We start from the raw sequence: 16257 nt of genomic DNA on the forward strand, positions 1-16257 counted from the left end.
GGGATCGGACTGGGCTTTGCAGCTTCACTCGCTTCCACCTGAGAACCCTCCCCCTCATTAAAGATGGAATTAAAGGCAAAAAGTAAAAAAGTTAGTAATCCCTGATCTAGATGACCTCTTGAGCTTCTTCTCAATTAAATGATTCTACGTATAATCTCTGTCTAGCGTTAGCACCAATAGCCTTTTGAGAAAAAACAAATCTGAAGGAAGAACGGAGCTACAGAATAGCAAAGAGAACTACTCAATACTAATTCTACCATATCCTCAATTTATAAAACCTTTATAATCTACTTCATCCATTTTCTTAGCCTGAGTACAAGATGTCTGTTAACTTCTCTGTTGATCTAAATTTTGCTAGTTCAAGCACACAGTTTTTACTAACCTCACTTTGCATCTTTTGAGCCTCCTTTGAAACTTGATACATTGGTGTATCCACAAACTCCAGCATTGATCTCCCTTTAGATTTTTCATAATTCTCTTTGTACTTGACCTAGGAAAATGAAAATAAATGCTGTTAACAGCTGAAAGAATGTGAGATCTGACTGCTTGCTATGACGACAGACAAATCCTGTCGTAGCCATACTCCTTAGAGGTTTTGACTTTGAAGACTCCTCCCAAATTTAACCTGTTGGAGAAATAGCGCAACTAGACACGGAAATTTTTTCTGGAGTCATTTATTCATTTGCTTCAAAATGTCAGACTTTAAAATGGTGAACTTTGAAGACAGCAGGAGTGAGGACCGTCAATCACAATCCTTCAACTAATTGCATGATTTTGGCTCAATAACCTATGTCTGAACAGTTGGCAGCTTTTCAATAGGATCCCTGACATGTTTCCATTAAACAACACATTACTAAACAACAAAATCTGTTTCACAGCCAGCCTCACAGGTCTTTATCCCAGGCTCAGAAGCACCATCCTGAAACGCACTTTTGTTTGTGCCTACGCAAAGGAAAACTACTGCCTCAGTAGAGTCTGGTCTTGCACCAACATTCACCTCACAGCTACCAACGGCCATGGCCTTAAAGCTAGCCGCAAAATCACATTGAAGGACACGGGGTTAAGACACCAACATACAACTTTTTGCTGACAAAGCAAATACACTTTGTTTGGAAACCTGGAGCAGCCTTCTGAACTCATTCATTCCCACTCTTTTGATTTAGATGGGCAAACACATTATTTAGGTCAATCATCCAGCCTGTGATACAGTCGAATATTCTACACAAGCCATAAAGGAAAGCAAATAGCTACAAATCAAGGTATGATATTCAGAAGGAGTAATATGTTAATTTATTCGAATGAGTAATATGTTAATTTATTTGTCTCATCAAAACTAGTAATGCCTGCATTTCATAAAAGTGTTTATGTCTTTCCCTGCCAGGCCTCTGTACTAGGTTCAGGTCCTGCAAAAAAACTCTCCTCTCTCCTGATGGGGTGCTTCGGAGTGAAGGCGCACTCTACAGAACTGTAATTTGTCATGCAGTTTTGTGCCTGATTTAATCACTGTTAGAGTGCTGCAATTTTTCCCTTCGCAAGATGTCTTTATGATTGCATATACCTGGCTTTGAACAACTGCATTTTGTTTGTGATGGATCTGGTCATCTGTATCTGGGGTGAAATGATAGAAGCCCTTGCTTTCCTTAAATGACTTCTCATATTCATACTGAACCAAAAAATACCCAAGAATGTTTTCACAAACAAAATCTAGAAGGTTTTGCAATTTAAATACCATTTAAAATAACTATGGGAGAAACAGCATAAAAGAAACTATATTTTAGGCCTCCCAACTGAGAAGTTCTACTGTTAAATTTGAATTTAAGAATTGTGATGAAATTGTAAAAGGATATGATACAAAAATAACTTTTGTAAGTTCTTAGAGAAAATGCTTGTCCGGCTCATCCCAACGTCAAATGTTTATGTTCGCTAGAAAACAGCCATTATTATTTGCAATTGAAGTGCAAAGGAACACATACGATGGTCTGGGTTTGCCTCCTAGTGGAAATAACTATAAATGTCACACAACAAAATCACTTCTGTAGTTGAAATGAAAATTATCTCCATCTACAGACACAGGCTTCATACTTTTACCCCATTCCCCAACTAATGGGACAAATTTAAAAAAAAAAATAATTCTATAAAATTAAATGAGGTAAATGACACAACCTTTTGCTACACTTAAGTACAGGCACCAGAATCAGCCTGTTAAGTCCTACGCCTTCATCCTGTTCCATAAAATGAAATGCATTTAAGTTCCTTTGGTTTTTTTTTTTTAGCCTGTAGTTCATTAGTATCTCAAAGTCTCTACATTAGGAACAGATTTAAAATGCGCAAAACAAAAAATAGCTGTTGTACATACATCAAAGTTTTAAATTTTATGTCTCCATAGTTCATGCCAAAGAGAATTACATGTATACCATATGAGGGGAAAGTTCCACCTTGTGAGCATTCTTCCTCATCAAAATAAAGAACATAGGATGAGTTCGACCTGTCAGAATGAGTCTATTTGTGTCCAAACATGACCAGCAAGCTTTCCTCTTAACTGATGGAATTTATTGCCATGGAAGCTGCTTTGTATAACAGCTTTGCATTGGTATTATAGTATATGTGCTTCATAAAGTTGCACACACTTCTACACTCCAGGTCAATCAGCAAACCAGTCTAATAAAACATATTAGTTCATAAGTTTAATTAACCATACAAGGTTACAATGTACCACACCAGAGCAGGTGTAGCTATGTTATGCAAAAGATGAAGAGAAGCAAAATGTTCAAGGGAGAAAGCTACACTACAGCAAAACAGCAAAATTGGGCAATTAGCAAGAAGCTTGATGTTTCAGAGGTGGTGGGGGAACCAAACAACAGACCATGCAATTGCATGGAAACCATTATTTGGAAACCAGTTAAATGCACAGTCAGGAAGACTGTTTCATACAGTGGAAGCAGACTTCAAGAAAGATGTGGTACAAGCTGTGGAAAGACAAGGAGGAGAGCACAAAGAAGGTACTGGAAAAGCATGGAGAAAGGCAGGAGAGTAAGCCACCTTAAAATCAAAGAGATGACATCGAGGGGTCAAATCTGAGAAGGATTTTGAAAACAGGATTTCTGTAGAAGACAAATAGCTAGTGGAGACCTCAGGGATTGACAAAGCATTCTTCTTCCTGTTTGCAGCAAGAAAAAATATCCAGCAGCATCTGGACAATGCAAAAATTAGAGACTTAGTATTTATGGTGTCCTTAGAAGAGGGCATAGACAATATGAATCAACCCTTCCTGGGCAATAGAAATAAATAATTTTTGCAACAAGTGATCTGTCTTAAGGAAAAGTCCAGGTTTCCATCTCATTAGATAGAAGATGACAAATTGATGAAGTTCATTCTGAGGGTGTTCATTTATTCAGCAAAAAAAATGCCAATCTTACCTTACACTGAAAGAAACTAGAACTAGGTAGTCAAAAATGCACATGAAGAATGCAGGAACTGAAAGCTATCCACTCACTTACTACCCAAACAAAAGGAGACAGTCAGTGTTAACTTCACATATTGGACTGAGACAGATAAAAAGCAAGTTTCAATTCACCAAAGAATTCTCCCCCTCTACTCCACCCTGGTGAGACTCCACCTGGAGTACTGTGACCAGCTCTGGAGCCCCCAACATAAGAAGGACACGGACCTGTTGAAGCAAGTCCAGAGGAGGGCCACAAAAATGATCGGGGGTTGGAGCACTTCTACGAAGACAGGCTGAGAGAGTTGGGGTTGTTCAGCCTGAAGAAGAGAAGGCTCTGGGGAGACCTTATAGCAGCCTTCCAGGACCTGAAGGGGGCCTACAGGAAAGACAGGGAGGGACCATTTATCAGGGCCTGTAGCGATAGGACAAGGGGTATTGGTTTTAAACTAAAAGAGGGGAGATTTAGATTAGATATTAGGAAGAAATTCTTTAGTCTGAGGGTGGTGAGACACTGGAACAGGTTGCCCCGTCCCTGGAAGTGGTCAAGGCCAGGTGACTTGGGCTTTGAGTAACCTGGTCTCGTGGGAGGTGTCCCTGCCCATGGCAGGGGGGTTGGAACTGAGTGATCTTTAACGTCCCTTCCAACCCAAATCATTCTATAATTCTATGAGTCTATGATATAGCAACACAAAAATCAAGTACAGGCAGGAAGGCTGGATTATTTTTATTATTTTAGACACAAGCTTCCATAAGCAGGCATTGACTCAGAAGATGACCCAGCACGCTCCTAGTCATTAGGGCTAACCCTTTGTGTGTGAAGCGCTCACCTCCTGCTAAGCGTGAGCAATCTTCCTTCCCAAAACCACCCACTCATGCCTTTCCACAGCAGTTCGGTGGCCATTCTGTGGTTTCTGGAGTAAAGACGATAAATGCAGCTAACCAGCCTGCAAGCACTGCACATGTAGCATAGGTGCTCTTGGACTGGGAGAGAAGCTTCAGCATTGCACAAAAGCCAGGGGTTTCCTACCTTTTCCTCCCCATTTCAACCCCCATCACTGTCCTATGTCAGACCAACAGCCCCATTAAGGGGTATGTCTTTTTATGTGGCAGAATGGAGTATGTGCCTACTATCAGATCCAGCGCAGTAAGCCTCAGACATTGATGAGGGGAAAAAAGGCTTAGACAGAGAAGCTCTAAGGGAAACTAGCACTTGAGTGGCTGTTGATGGCAGAAGTCCAAATATTAAACTAGCATAATGGTCACTTCTGTACAGAGACTTGCAGCTGAAAGCAATAAGTAAGGTCTTAGGCAAAACAAGATTTGCAAGGGAAGAAGTATCTTAGATCAATAAAGGAAGAAACAGACAAGATTTCAGATACGTAAGACAAAATGCTCAAGAACCAGAAATCTGTGTGATTCTTACCCAGTATATTAGTTGTTCAATAACTGAAATATCTCTCCCTACAAGCACTACATCCCCCAACTACTATGGTTACAACACTACAGTCTACTACATGAGACAGTGAAGCAAGTACCAAAAATTTATGTATTTCGCAGTGACTATATATACTACATTCCTTACTACATATATCTTTCAGATCATTCTTATAAAGGCAACTTACATCACTATGTGTTTTGCTGATATTTAAAGCATGGTTTAAATATAGCAGGTTTGGTAGATCAGAGGCTGGATCATGTAGGCTTTCCAAATCCTTCTTGTAATTCACCTGGAATGAGAATTCAGGTTATGTAAATAAAGATTAACAAAAATTAACAGCATCGTATTACAGTGTGGCCATCCAGAAACAGAAAGCATTGTGTTTGCCTGAACAATCTCTACCAGCCACTAGATGGTGGTCATTTACTATTATTTGGAGGGAATGGAAAAAATCAATAAAGGACTCATTCTATTGAGCGAATATTTGGCGACTGCTCAAACTTTTCCTCAAAAAGGACACTTACAACAAAAATCACACTTTGTATGACTTTTCAGACAAGAAAGGAATTATTATTGTTTCTTTTTTTTCCCCCAGAAAATGTAAATCAAGAGTATCTTCTTCAATACTTTGAGTTCAGTCATTTTAAACACTGTTGATTCTTGTTCTTTTCCTCCTCCTGATACAGGAATTACACTAACTGTCCAAATAAAAAAGTTGTATATAAAACAATCAGAGGGAAGTGTTCCTAGATATTTTATTTAATGCAGATTGGTTTCAGCAAAGATAAGCAATATAATCACCTATGGCAAATGACAATTACCTCATGAAGTGGCAAAAGGTAACTTCCTATCAGCCTGTAGTAGGATTTTCCGTACTTCTCATAGCTAGATGCCCCTCTTTACAGGAAGAAGACTAGCCACCTTAGCTATCTTGGATGACAGATCTTTTAAATCAATACCTTTAGTCAACTCCACATACGTTATCATGTTCTTTACTGATATAGGCAGACTTCAAATCAGCAATACTCGATTTGCATATCTCTAATAATAGTAATTACTTCAAGGAAACTTTTAGGAAACACTTAGATTTTGGAAACAATTACATATTCTGTTGGATCCTTTCCAGAGCTGACCTCTCTTGTTCCCATTGGGTGGTGCTCCATGCTTTGGAAACGCTGGAATGAAGGCTTGTCTCTTGGCTATCTGGCATCATGCCCTCAAAGAAGAGCTCACATTTTTTGCACTAGACACACTGTTAAATATATCATCCCAACAACATTATCACTTGATATAGGCATTTTCTCCAATCTGGCTCCAGGAGCAGGCACCCATTGCTGAATCTGGTTAGCTGCTGTACTTCGGAATACCATTCAGAAGATCAACCAGCAGAATGAAGTCTAAAATATACATATCCAAATCTCAGCTGCTCGTGTAACCTTTTTCTACATCCACTGGAGAGATGCCAGCACTTTGCTCCTCTAAAGACAGGCACCTACACAACAGGTCAGAAGAATTGTGCTCTATCCTGTTTATTTCTTTCCCAAATACAAAGGGACCTAGTACAAGGCAATTAGCTCAGAGTAAGCAGCCATACCTTCTGACACACAAAGTTAAGCGAGACGAAACTCATCTAAAACAGTTAGGAAAAACTCTGCAGGCCCTTGGAGAAGGGCTTTGTCAGAAACAGAGGAAGAAATGGACAGCATGCTCACCTGCTATACAGACACATCATGTAGCAGAGACCGCTGCTTAGAGTAATTTGTGAGATGGAAAAAGGAATTCTGCTTGAGAACAAATGTTAGGTTTTTCAGGATGTAAATGCATGTAAAATAAAAGGCAAATTCACTTACATCACTTGCCAAGGTGGATGCAATCTGTGCTTGCTTGAAGGAAGCACTGTCAAGAGGATTGTATTGGTGGCTCTTCATTTCCTTATTGAACTGCTCTTTGTATTTCACCTTCCACAAGAACAAACATATCTAATATTAACATGTAGCACTTAAAGAAGGCATAGAGAATTCAGACTACAAAGGAGCTTATTAAAGGCAATTGCCTTCTCCATAAATCTTTAAACAATGAAGATGTTTAAAGAAGCTCAGTTTAGCCACACCTGTGACTGTCTTGTGCTGGTTTCAAAGTAATTTTTATGTATCTGAATTTTACTAAAATAAAAAAATAATTTTAAGATTGTCATATGTGATTACTGGTGCTGAAAGAATCACAAAAAGCAAACAGAAACAAAACCATATGACTCACCTGCGTAATCAAATAAACCAGAACTTTTTGACAATAGCAATAATAATCTACTTGCTGAGAATCATTCAATTCATAATTAACATCAAAAATGTGTTTTTAACAAAAAAAAAAAACAATTTGTAAGATAAATAAACTGTAAAACATGTAAAATAAATGACTTTTAAATTTTTCAGGCACTTGAAAGTGGGAAGACAGAATCAAACTTCCCACTCGGCTGTCTTCCCACCTCCAGATCCACGTGTCCTGTGCTAGGCTGTCTCCAGAGCCCCCAGGTCTATTTTTAATTCTGCCAAAAATTTCCCAAAAGACCCCCAGGAATCCCTCTGTAGTACAGTCCCTTCTTGAGAGCAATGCCCATCTCATTACAGTGTTAGAAAGCATAATTAAATGACTGCCACCACTTTCACTCTCTTTTCTTCTTGTTCAAAAGAGGAAATGAGCAACACATAAATGTCGAGGCAATGGCATTAAAAGTAAATAAATTACAAAAATTTCATAAAACATGCTGAAGAACTGAATTCGGAACCCGAAAAAATTAAATTGAACAAATAGTAAATCTCCCTCTCCTTTGCCCGCCTTGTTGTGCATGATCATCAAACATCTGGAGACTTTGCACACATGCCTTGCTTCTTTCCAACAGCTGGGCACAATGGACGAGAATAAAGTTCAGTCTGAATTATGCTGCTTTCATGAATGTTAGTCAGACACCTGATATCTGAGCCTATGCAGCATCCACTATAATTTACCACGCTCTGCATTAAATAAATTCACAGCTTTTTCCTTACTCCTTTTTTTTCTATTCCCACATGAATGTCTGATAAAGTGGTTAAACCACCTCAAACAACCTCCTTCAAAAAATTATTTTTTTCTCAGCTTTAGTTGTGGGAAGAATTTTCTTTTTCCTTTTTAGTTTTTCCTTTCCTCAGAAGGCTCTCAGCGCAGTTTAGCTTACACAACCTCATTATTTTTAGCCACAATGCCCAATATTTCATTAATGAGCATAACAAGAAACCAAAACTAAACCACTCAAACAGAAACTAACCATATATGTTCAAGAACTACATTATCATGCCAGCACCTACGTTAATTTTTCAAAGGAAGGAAATCCTAAAACATTGACACTTTCAAAAAGAAACTTTATCTGAACACATGATGAACTTCATAATCTTTCACACTAACTCTAGAAGAGAATATCTATTGCCTCTGGTAGATTCATATGGTTCATATTGTTTGATATTTGCCTTGGCTTTGGATCAAGTACAAAAGCATATATCTGAATACAAAGACACTGCCTTTGTCAAAGGCAAATCCACATTCTGTACAAGCAGTGAAGGAATAAATCAGAGGGCTTTTCTCTTTTAAAGGATGTATCCAAAACTTTCCTTCTAATAAAAATCAGGCGGTGCTGGAATATGTGATTTAAAAAGCCTCCAAAACCAGCGATCAAGTCAGCATGGTGAGCAAAATTGTCTTTTACTCCTTGGGCATCAGCTCACATCATAACAACAATCATGCACAAGAGTTTAAATATCCAGCTGCTGCAGGCTGACTTCTGCCCAGCCAACAAACGGCCTCAAACTGTGCACGCAGACCGAATGCACAACGTGGCCCTTGATATTCTTGTAAAGCGTGAAAACATCAGCGCCAAAGGGACCTCTCCCCACAACTGGCTTGCCATCTTCCAGCTGCAGCCGTTTCATGCCATTTTTTAAAAGACTTTTTTAGCAAAACATTTCAATCCAGAGATTCCAGTAATAAATCCTCATTAGCGTCACTTCAGATCACATCACTGCTACTGAAGGAAAGCGGGGGAGTCAGCGATCCCAGTCTTCTCAGGGCTGCGTGTCCTGATGCCAATGTGCAGGAGGGTCCCAAATTTAAGGAGACCGTCCACCAATCCAACGGTAAACACTCCCGGTGCAGTGAGGGATGTCTCTGAACCTCTAGGCCCTGCCGAGGACTCGTCTGGCTGCTCTGCTTATTGCCTTTGCTCTCCTCCCCAGCCCCATCCGCACATGTCACTCTGGGGCAAAATGGAGGCAGCACAATAATATCAGATGACCCAGGCGGTATATCTCAAGAGCACTTCCAGCAGTAATTTAACTCTGACTTATCACAGGGGATTCGTCTCATTGAAAGCTACACACACATTCACTTTCTCTTTTATCGGTATTTTCCTGTTTCCTTCTCCCTTTTGAAAGAAAGCGTGGGGTGGGAGAGGGAGAAGAGAGAAGAGCAAGCCCATGGATGAGTCACTGTGAAGTAACGCACGTGGTATTTATCCTTCTTTTCAACCGGAGAAAGTTGTGGATGCAGTTTAAAGGGGGAAAATACGCCTGAGAGAAAGGGTTCTGATTAAAAACAAGGATGAAAAATACTTCATCAGTGTTTTCTAAAACGTCTGAAGGGGAGAGGTCTTAGCAATGCTATAACATGGTGGAGGAACAAACAAAAAGTGGGAGTAGAAATGACAGTCGTTAGTGGGAGCTTATCTACAAATTTCATCGTTAACCAAAAGCTTTACTTTAATAAGCCTTTAAAACGATGGCTACTTATTTACCAGCTTAATTAAAGTCTTAAGTTTGTTTATTTTTTTAGAGAGTAAGTAGCAGGTGTTAATTTAAAAGAAATGCGTGTAGGCTGCTTTCTAATTGTTGCTGAAGAAAGAGCAGACTTTGCAGATTTTTAACACAACAACATCCCAACATCCCTGAAAAACCAAACTGGAATTAAATAAGGCCTGGATAAACAAACTTCTCATCGGCTTTGCACAAAACCTATAAAAGTCAGAATTGCAGCTGGACAGAGCAGTGTCTTTTGAAGCTTTGCAGCAACATTCCTAAATCAAATCTGTAGTTCAAAGCTGTTCACACAGGGAGTGTTCAGTTTCAGAAGTGGATGACATCACCCACCGGTCAGATTTACAAAGAAACTACAAAAATTGAATCATTCAACCACTGGGATCCCAGGATGAAGAAGACACTTGCAGCTAAAGCATTTCCTCATGACCATATGAAAACATATTTAAAAAATGAAAAACCTGTCAGAGCACATAGATATTGAAGGAAATGTAACATAAACACAGAGCTAAATTAAAATATTGGTTGCTAAAAGCACTAGCAGAGTTTAAAACAATAAAGACTGAGAAAATCCTAGGCTCTTTGTGTTGTTTGTGATAATCTCAGAGAAGGTAAATTTTAAAAAACATTCTACCTCTAAAAATTTTATCCCTGAACCAATAAGCAGCAGCATAAAATGCAAATATCCAAAATTATTCATCATAAAACCAATTACTGAACACCATAAGGGGAATATTTCATATCAGCAGCTCTTTGAAAAAGCTAATAAAATGCATTAGGAGACATAAAGAAGACCTAAACAAGGGCTTGTTCTTATAAAAAAAATACAAAACTAACACAAATTATACAATGTACATACAGCAAATTGACAAGCTTCATGTTTTCACAAGGGCTAACACAGTTTCTGTTTTAAATTTGGTTTAAAATCAACAGAAAAGGGTTACTGCATGCTGTGGGTAAATATGCTAGTCCTGGGAGCTATTATTTTTGCTGCTGCTGTTGTCAAAAGCTTTGTTAAATAGAAAAAGAAAAAAAAAAAAGAAAAAAGAAAAAAGGAAAGAGAGAGAGTCCACTGATTTTGTAGAGCCTTGAGTGCCAGTCAAACATTAACACTATTTTCTTCACTGTGTTTGCTTTCCTGCTTGCCTTGATTGCTTTCTCCCTTCGTTACACCCACACTGCCTGACCTCCTCTTGCTCCTGTTCTCTATACTCCCTAAATTACCCACCCATATGCACCACATTAAAACATGTTATCATCTTCTCTTCCCATTACATCCATCAAAATTGTCAACTTTGCAAATTTACTGTGAGGGTCAAATAACTAATATTTCTCTGCATGTCGCAGCTTATAGATTCATGCTATTAAGGGAGATTATCAACTTTCAGCACAAAAAGTTTATAATGCTCCCATTTGCTGAGAAACAAATGGAAACCCTAAAAGCCAGAAAGTCTGGAGACAATAAAGAGATCATTAACTTTACTATTTTTTAAATCTTGTAATTGTTACAAGCCTGCTTCGCGATCCTTGCGTGAGGAGGACTGACATGACTGACCCACATTTAGGGCTCTTCCTCTCCTACAGCACAGGTGCATTCCTCATCCTGCCCCACCGCCCTGCTCTTTGGACACAGGGGTCATCTTCATTTCTCTGTGCTCTTGATTTACGACCAGTGTGTCTAAGTGTTATGATGATTCAAATAATATATAAAAAAACATTGGACAACTCATGGCCACTGCTTTTTCCTTCAGAGGAGGTGGGGAATTGCTGAGTGTACCTCTGAAAGCAGCCCGGTATTTACAGCCTCCGCGCTGCTGTATGCGCTTAAGCACTGCCTGCCTTTCTAAAAGTATATGGCCCCTCACACACACTGCAAGCAGCCACAACAGTGTCGACCAAGGAGCGGACAAGAGAAGGAAGGATCTCAAAACCTGGATGCAGGCCCAGTGGCTGCGGAGTTTGGACCACCAAGGTTTAGCAAGGAACTTCTCTACAAACAAATTGTAAGCAAGCTACATTTTGTCAACCGTTCCTCTCTTCCTGCCAGAACTTCTGCACTATTTGGGCTCTCTAAAGAAGTTAAAATTCCACACCAAATGCTCTCTTCTGCAGAAGGATCTCAACTGGAACTGCTGCCACCCCAGTCCCTGGCAGTCAAGAGACTCTATTATAAAGCTTTTGCAGATGCAGCATGCATTGTCCGAGAGGAAAAGCACATCTAATAAAAATGAGATAAAAAGTGCATTGATGAAGCCTATGATGCAGCTGCAGAACCCCATGATCCAGCTGGTATTTTTTGATTGTTGCGATTGTTGGCCACAACCTCAGGGGTACCAGGCTTAGTGAGATGGAGAGGGCTATTGGAAAGGGATCCGCTGTGGTCCCATTTGCGACCACAGGCAGCTGCAAGCCCGCTAGATTCTGAAATAGGCTGCAAGGAGCACATAGACAGCCACTGAGTAGAAATAAAGGATACGACACACTAAATTTAGCTATGAACCCTTTTAAAAACAACTAAAGATGTTTGCTAAATGACAGACCGCTGCCTTTCCTGGAAGTGACAGCAGCATAGCACTAACTCTTCCTAGAAAGCACAAGTTGACTTCCAAGCCTGCATGATGCTAAACACAAAAGGATCTCTTAGCAGACTTGCCCATCAGCAGAGGAATGAGCACATGATCCATTAAAAAATGGAAGAAAAAAATCTATTTGGAAAACGCAGACTGATTTTGATTCTGAACACCTCATTAACAAAGCAATAAAAAACTTCTATTTCCTTCTTTTCTCTTTGTGCAGTATTAATGCTTCAAACTGAATGATGGTCAGTGTGAAAAAGGAAATCATGTGGCAGATATCTAGGGACAACGCTTGGTGACAGCAAAAGGAGCTCATCCTCTTGCAAGCAGACACTGCACTGCTTTGCAGCTTGTTCTTTGTGACACATTATTCCCATTTTGTCCTAGTTCTGGGGAAGATGTTTGCTATCTAGCCAAATCACAAGTATTTGTTACACAGCACTGATTTTCAGGCTGTTCTAGTGTATACACTTCTACACTTGGGGTTTTTTTCTAGTTCTGGGAAGACAGACATGGCCCTCTCCAATCAAAGGGCGTTATCCTCCTCCTACAGGAGGGCGGAATTTGTTCCTGGGTGTACAAAAGCTCTAAGTGTAGCCTGACAGGATTACTAGCGAGGATTATGCAAGGCACTGTTAAAGACCTACTCCAGAAAAAAAAAGAAAAAAACGAAAAAGGAAAAAAAAAAAAAAAAAAAGAGGTCAGCAGTCAAAAATCCCTTCTCACCAAGTCAGGCTGATCTGTAGTAGAGTCTTATGAGTAGATGTTATGAGTAGAAGACTCATAAGAGGAAAAGAGGGAATATTTGTGTTTTCAGGTTTCTTTTTATTTATGGACTACAGTAATCCCTCCATTTTTCTTTTTTTCTTTTTTTTTTTTTGTTTTAAGGTTAATATATAACAGAAAGTAGTACATAAAAGATTCCGTTTCAGGGGATGGGAAGGCGAGCAGTTTGCATGTCAGGCCAAACTCAGATCCCATTACTCACATTAGCAAGCAGTTACACAAAATTTAAATTACATACTGTTAATATTTTAGAAATCCTAGATATTCTGAATAAATATACACCATCTCCACAAAAGATGAGTTTTAACAGTCAAAGTTCGTTGTATTTTTGCATTAAAATGTATATTCTCTTTCCTAAGAATATTAATTTTGCGAGTCATTGCAATATTGTATTAAAAGAGTTTGAGAACATAATGCAATTCATGCAATTAGAGATAATAAACTAAAAATCTAAATATTTTCTTGCATTACTAGGAACGAGATATCTGAATGAAGTCATTGTAAAATGACAGAGAATCTTACTTGGCTCAACAGTTTTGAAACTCCTTTAGCATGTTCAAAATCTGGTCTTCCAAGCACAGCAGACTCCTTATTCATCTCTCCCCTTCCTTTCTTGTATGCAGCCTTAAAAAAAAAATTAATATGAATCATTATTGAATTGTTTCCTTTTGTTTTATCAAAAGAAATATAAGCATTAAAGCTGGTAGAAAAAGTCTCATTTAGCGACCTGCATTGACACTACTTTCAGAGCTTTTCTAATCAGCTCCGAAAAAAGCCCTTCTCAGGCTTCAGCTCCTTAACAACATAATGTTTATTTATTGTAAAACACAATGCACACCATTCACAAAATTCAACTTTAACCAAATGCATAGCTTAAGCCTGAGAAATATCGTTCTCCCAATCAAGGCAGAAGGAGTTACTGTGGTTCAGCATTTCTTACAACAGGGTCTGCAGTTTACACAAGTTTATTTGTAGCAGCTGAAACTAGCCTTGAAAAAAAAAAAAAACTAGGCTGAGGGGCAGCTTTTTTGAAAGTTAAGGTCAAATTCCACTGGCGGTTTTACCACTGCAATCTTGCTAGATGTCAGTGAGGTTGCACTGGTGTAACAGAGCGGAATTAGTCCCACAGGGCTGGTGTTATGTGATCTTTCCAGCTGAACTGCCTCCCATGCAAATTGCTGCTTTTTTTTTTCTACAACGCATTAGGAATCAGCACAGATGAACCGATAATAGGTGCTTTGCAATATTCACAAAATTACCCATTGCCTAAAATAGGCTTCTTGCATTACTCAGGCACTGTGAATCAGCAAGGACACATCATAACAACAGACTGAGAGAAATAAAAGTCCCAAAGACACTCTAACTCAAAGGGGTCTTGAACAGCAATTAGTAAATTTGGGTGTTCGATGCAAGACTTAGTAGAAGTTCTTGGTTTTCAGAAAATCCTGAATATTCAAAAGGTAAATCTCAGGTCTTTTGAAACTGTCCCTCCATAGGTGCCTAGGCAGTCTCACATGAAACTATCAGCAGTTACTTAAAATCTTGGTTCAGGGCTCTTAATATACATCTTGTTTGAGTTGTCTACAATAAAATATTAAATTGCATCACACACTGCTGCTTCTCAAACTGCTCCTATTGACCTATCCATTAGCAGATGTCACAGTGGGAGGGAAAAGAATTTGATAGGGGAGTTCAGGGAGGAGAGCCCCCATGCAAGAGGGTGTTTGTAAGCTCTCGGAAGGACAGCGGGGAATTGCATTTCCCTGTCCCTGATGGCCGAGACGGGAGGATGAACGGGAGTCCTGGGATGTGAGCATCCCGCGTACTGAGGTGAAAAAAGGCTTGGTAGGTCTTCTGAAGTGCAGTATAGCATACAAACATATGACTTATTTTGAGAAAGGTTATCATGAATAAAGCTGAAACAAAACCAACTTTAGTAAGCTTAACTTTGTCTTTAGATCAATGACCACTAATTGCAAAGGTCATACTGTCAGCGTCAAAATAACTTTAACTTATAACCGGTAACTTTGTAACATACCAGGCAAGAGGTTTTATTTGTTGGAGTTTGTTGGGTTTTTTTTAATCAAACCTCCGTATCAGATTTGGGGTTGCAGGTTTTCTGCTCATGATGTTTGAGAATTTCAGCAGCATTCTAAACAAATCTGATTGAAATTGGAATAAACAAACCAACATGTCTAAAAAATACGAATAGAGTAACAGCAGAACATACATCACTTATTATCTTTGTTAACCCAGTTGCTATCTTTATGTCTGGCCTGTTCAGCACTTCAGTGTATCTATGAGTATCTTGCACATCCTTCTTATAGGATACCTGTCAAACAGAAAACAGTTTTGTTTAAAACAAACAAACAAAAACGTTTTAAGTTTGTAAGTAATCTTTGAATGACCTATCAACTCAGCCATCAAATTCAATAGAACTCTGCCTAATTTATTCCAACACGGTCCTGCTTGACAGGGATTATTTAGTAAGACCCACACACAGGTTAACAGGATAAGGAAGAAATTCAGAAGCATAAAATACAATATTAAAATGAAAAATGGTTGTGCTTAGAAGCGTAGAAGAAAATGAAAGCACTGCAAGGACCCAAATATTAGGTTTTATCATTACATTTCAGAGGACTTCCAAAAGTACAGCATTTTTTCTATGCTGTACCCTTTTTTAATACAAACTACCCCCTGCTATCATACTGAGCACTGCAGCCTAGCGATTGCAGCTACACTGAACAGAAACCGCAGTTCCACCACGGTGAACGTCTTTCTCAATAATAGGCAGCCGTGTAGCTGGTATGTAATTCAATGACACAACTCCACCCCAGCATCCCCCACTCCCCACAACTCCACTTATCTGCTCCTTTACACAATCATGGAAACAAGAAGGCTGAGTGTTCCAGCATGTGGAGTACAAGACTGAATCTTTCTGTTTGTGCAAAGCCGCTACTATAATGAATGGGCTCAGAAAACTTTGGCCAGAAAGCTAAACCACAGGTAGGAGAGTCCAAACATTCTCTATTTAGGAAAGCAATCACAGGAACAGCATAGACCTCAGGGACGTTACAGAGCTCCAAGACCACAAGTTATCCTTCTTCTCCCTCTCCAGGGTCTGTAGACTTTTTCTTCTCCCTTGCTATAGCACATGTGCCAATCTAAGCCAATTTCCAA

The 16257-nt window shown here is 39.2% G+C and overlaps 1 protein-coding gene across 3 annotated transcripts in view; it reads right to left on the reverse strand.

Annotated features, from left to right (window-relative positions):
* NEBL (nebulette) overlaps positions 1-16257 on the reverse strand; it is a 276747-nt gene that overhangs the window by 58210 nt on the left and 202280 nt on the right. The window contains exons 6-11 of one of the 3 annotated variants that reach the window (XM_054191076.1): positions 15308-15409; positions 13600-13701; positions 6731-6838; positions 5065-5169; positions 1559-1663; positions 383-490 (exon numbers count right to left, since the gene is read on the reverse strand). The exons of the other annotated variants lie outside the window; for them this stretch is intronic. Of the exons in view, the coding sequence (XP_054047051.1) occupies positions 383-490; positions 1559-1663; positions 5065-5169; positions 6731-6838; positions 13600-13701; positions 15308-15409 (630 nt within the window). The remainder of the gene's footprint in view (positions 1-382; positions 491-1558; positions 1664-5064; positions 5170-6730; positions 6839-13599; positions 13702-15307; positions 15410-16257) is intronic. 3 annotated transcript variants of the gene reach the window in all.

The sequence above is a fragment of the Rissa tridactyla genome, chromosome 2 (genome assembly GCF_028500815.1).
Source record: "Rissa tridactyla isolate bRisTri1 chromosome 2, bRisTri1.patW.cur.20221130, whole genome shotgun sequence".
NCBI classification, from domain to species: Eukaryota; Metazoa; Chordata; class Aves; order Charadriiformes; family Laridae; genus Rissa; species Rissa tridactyla.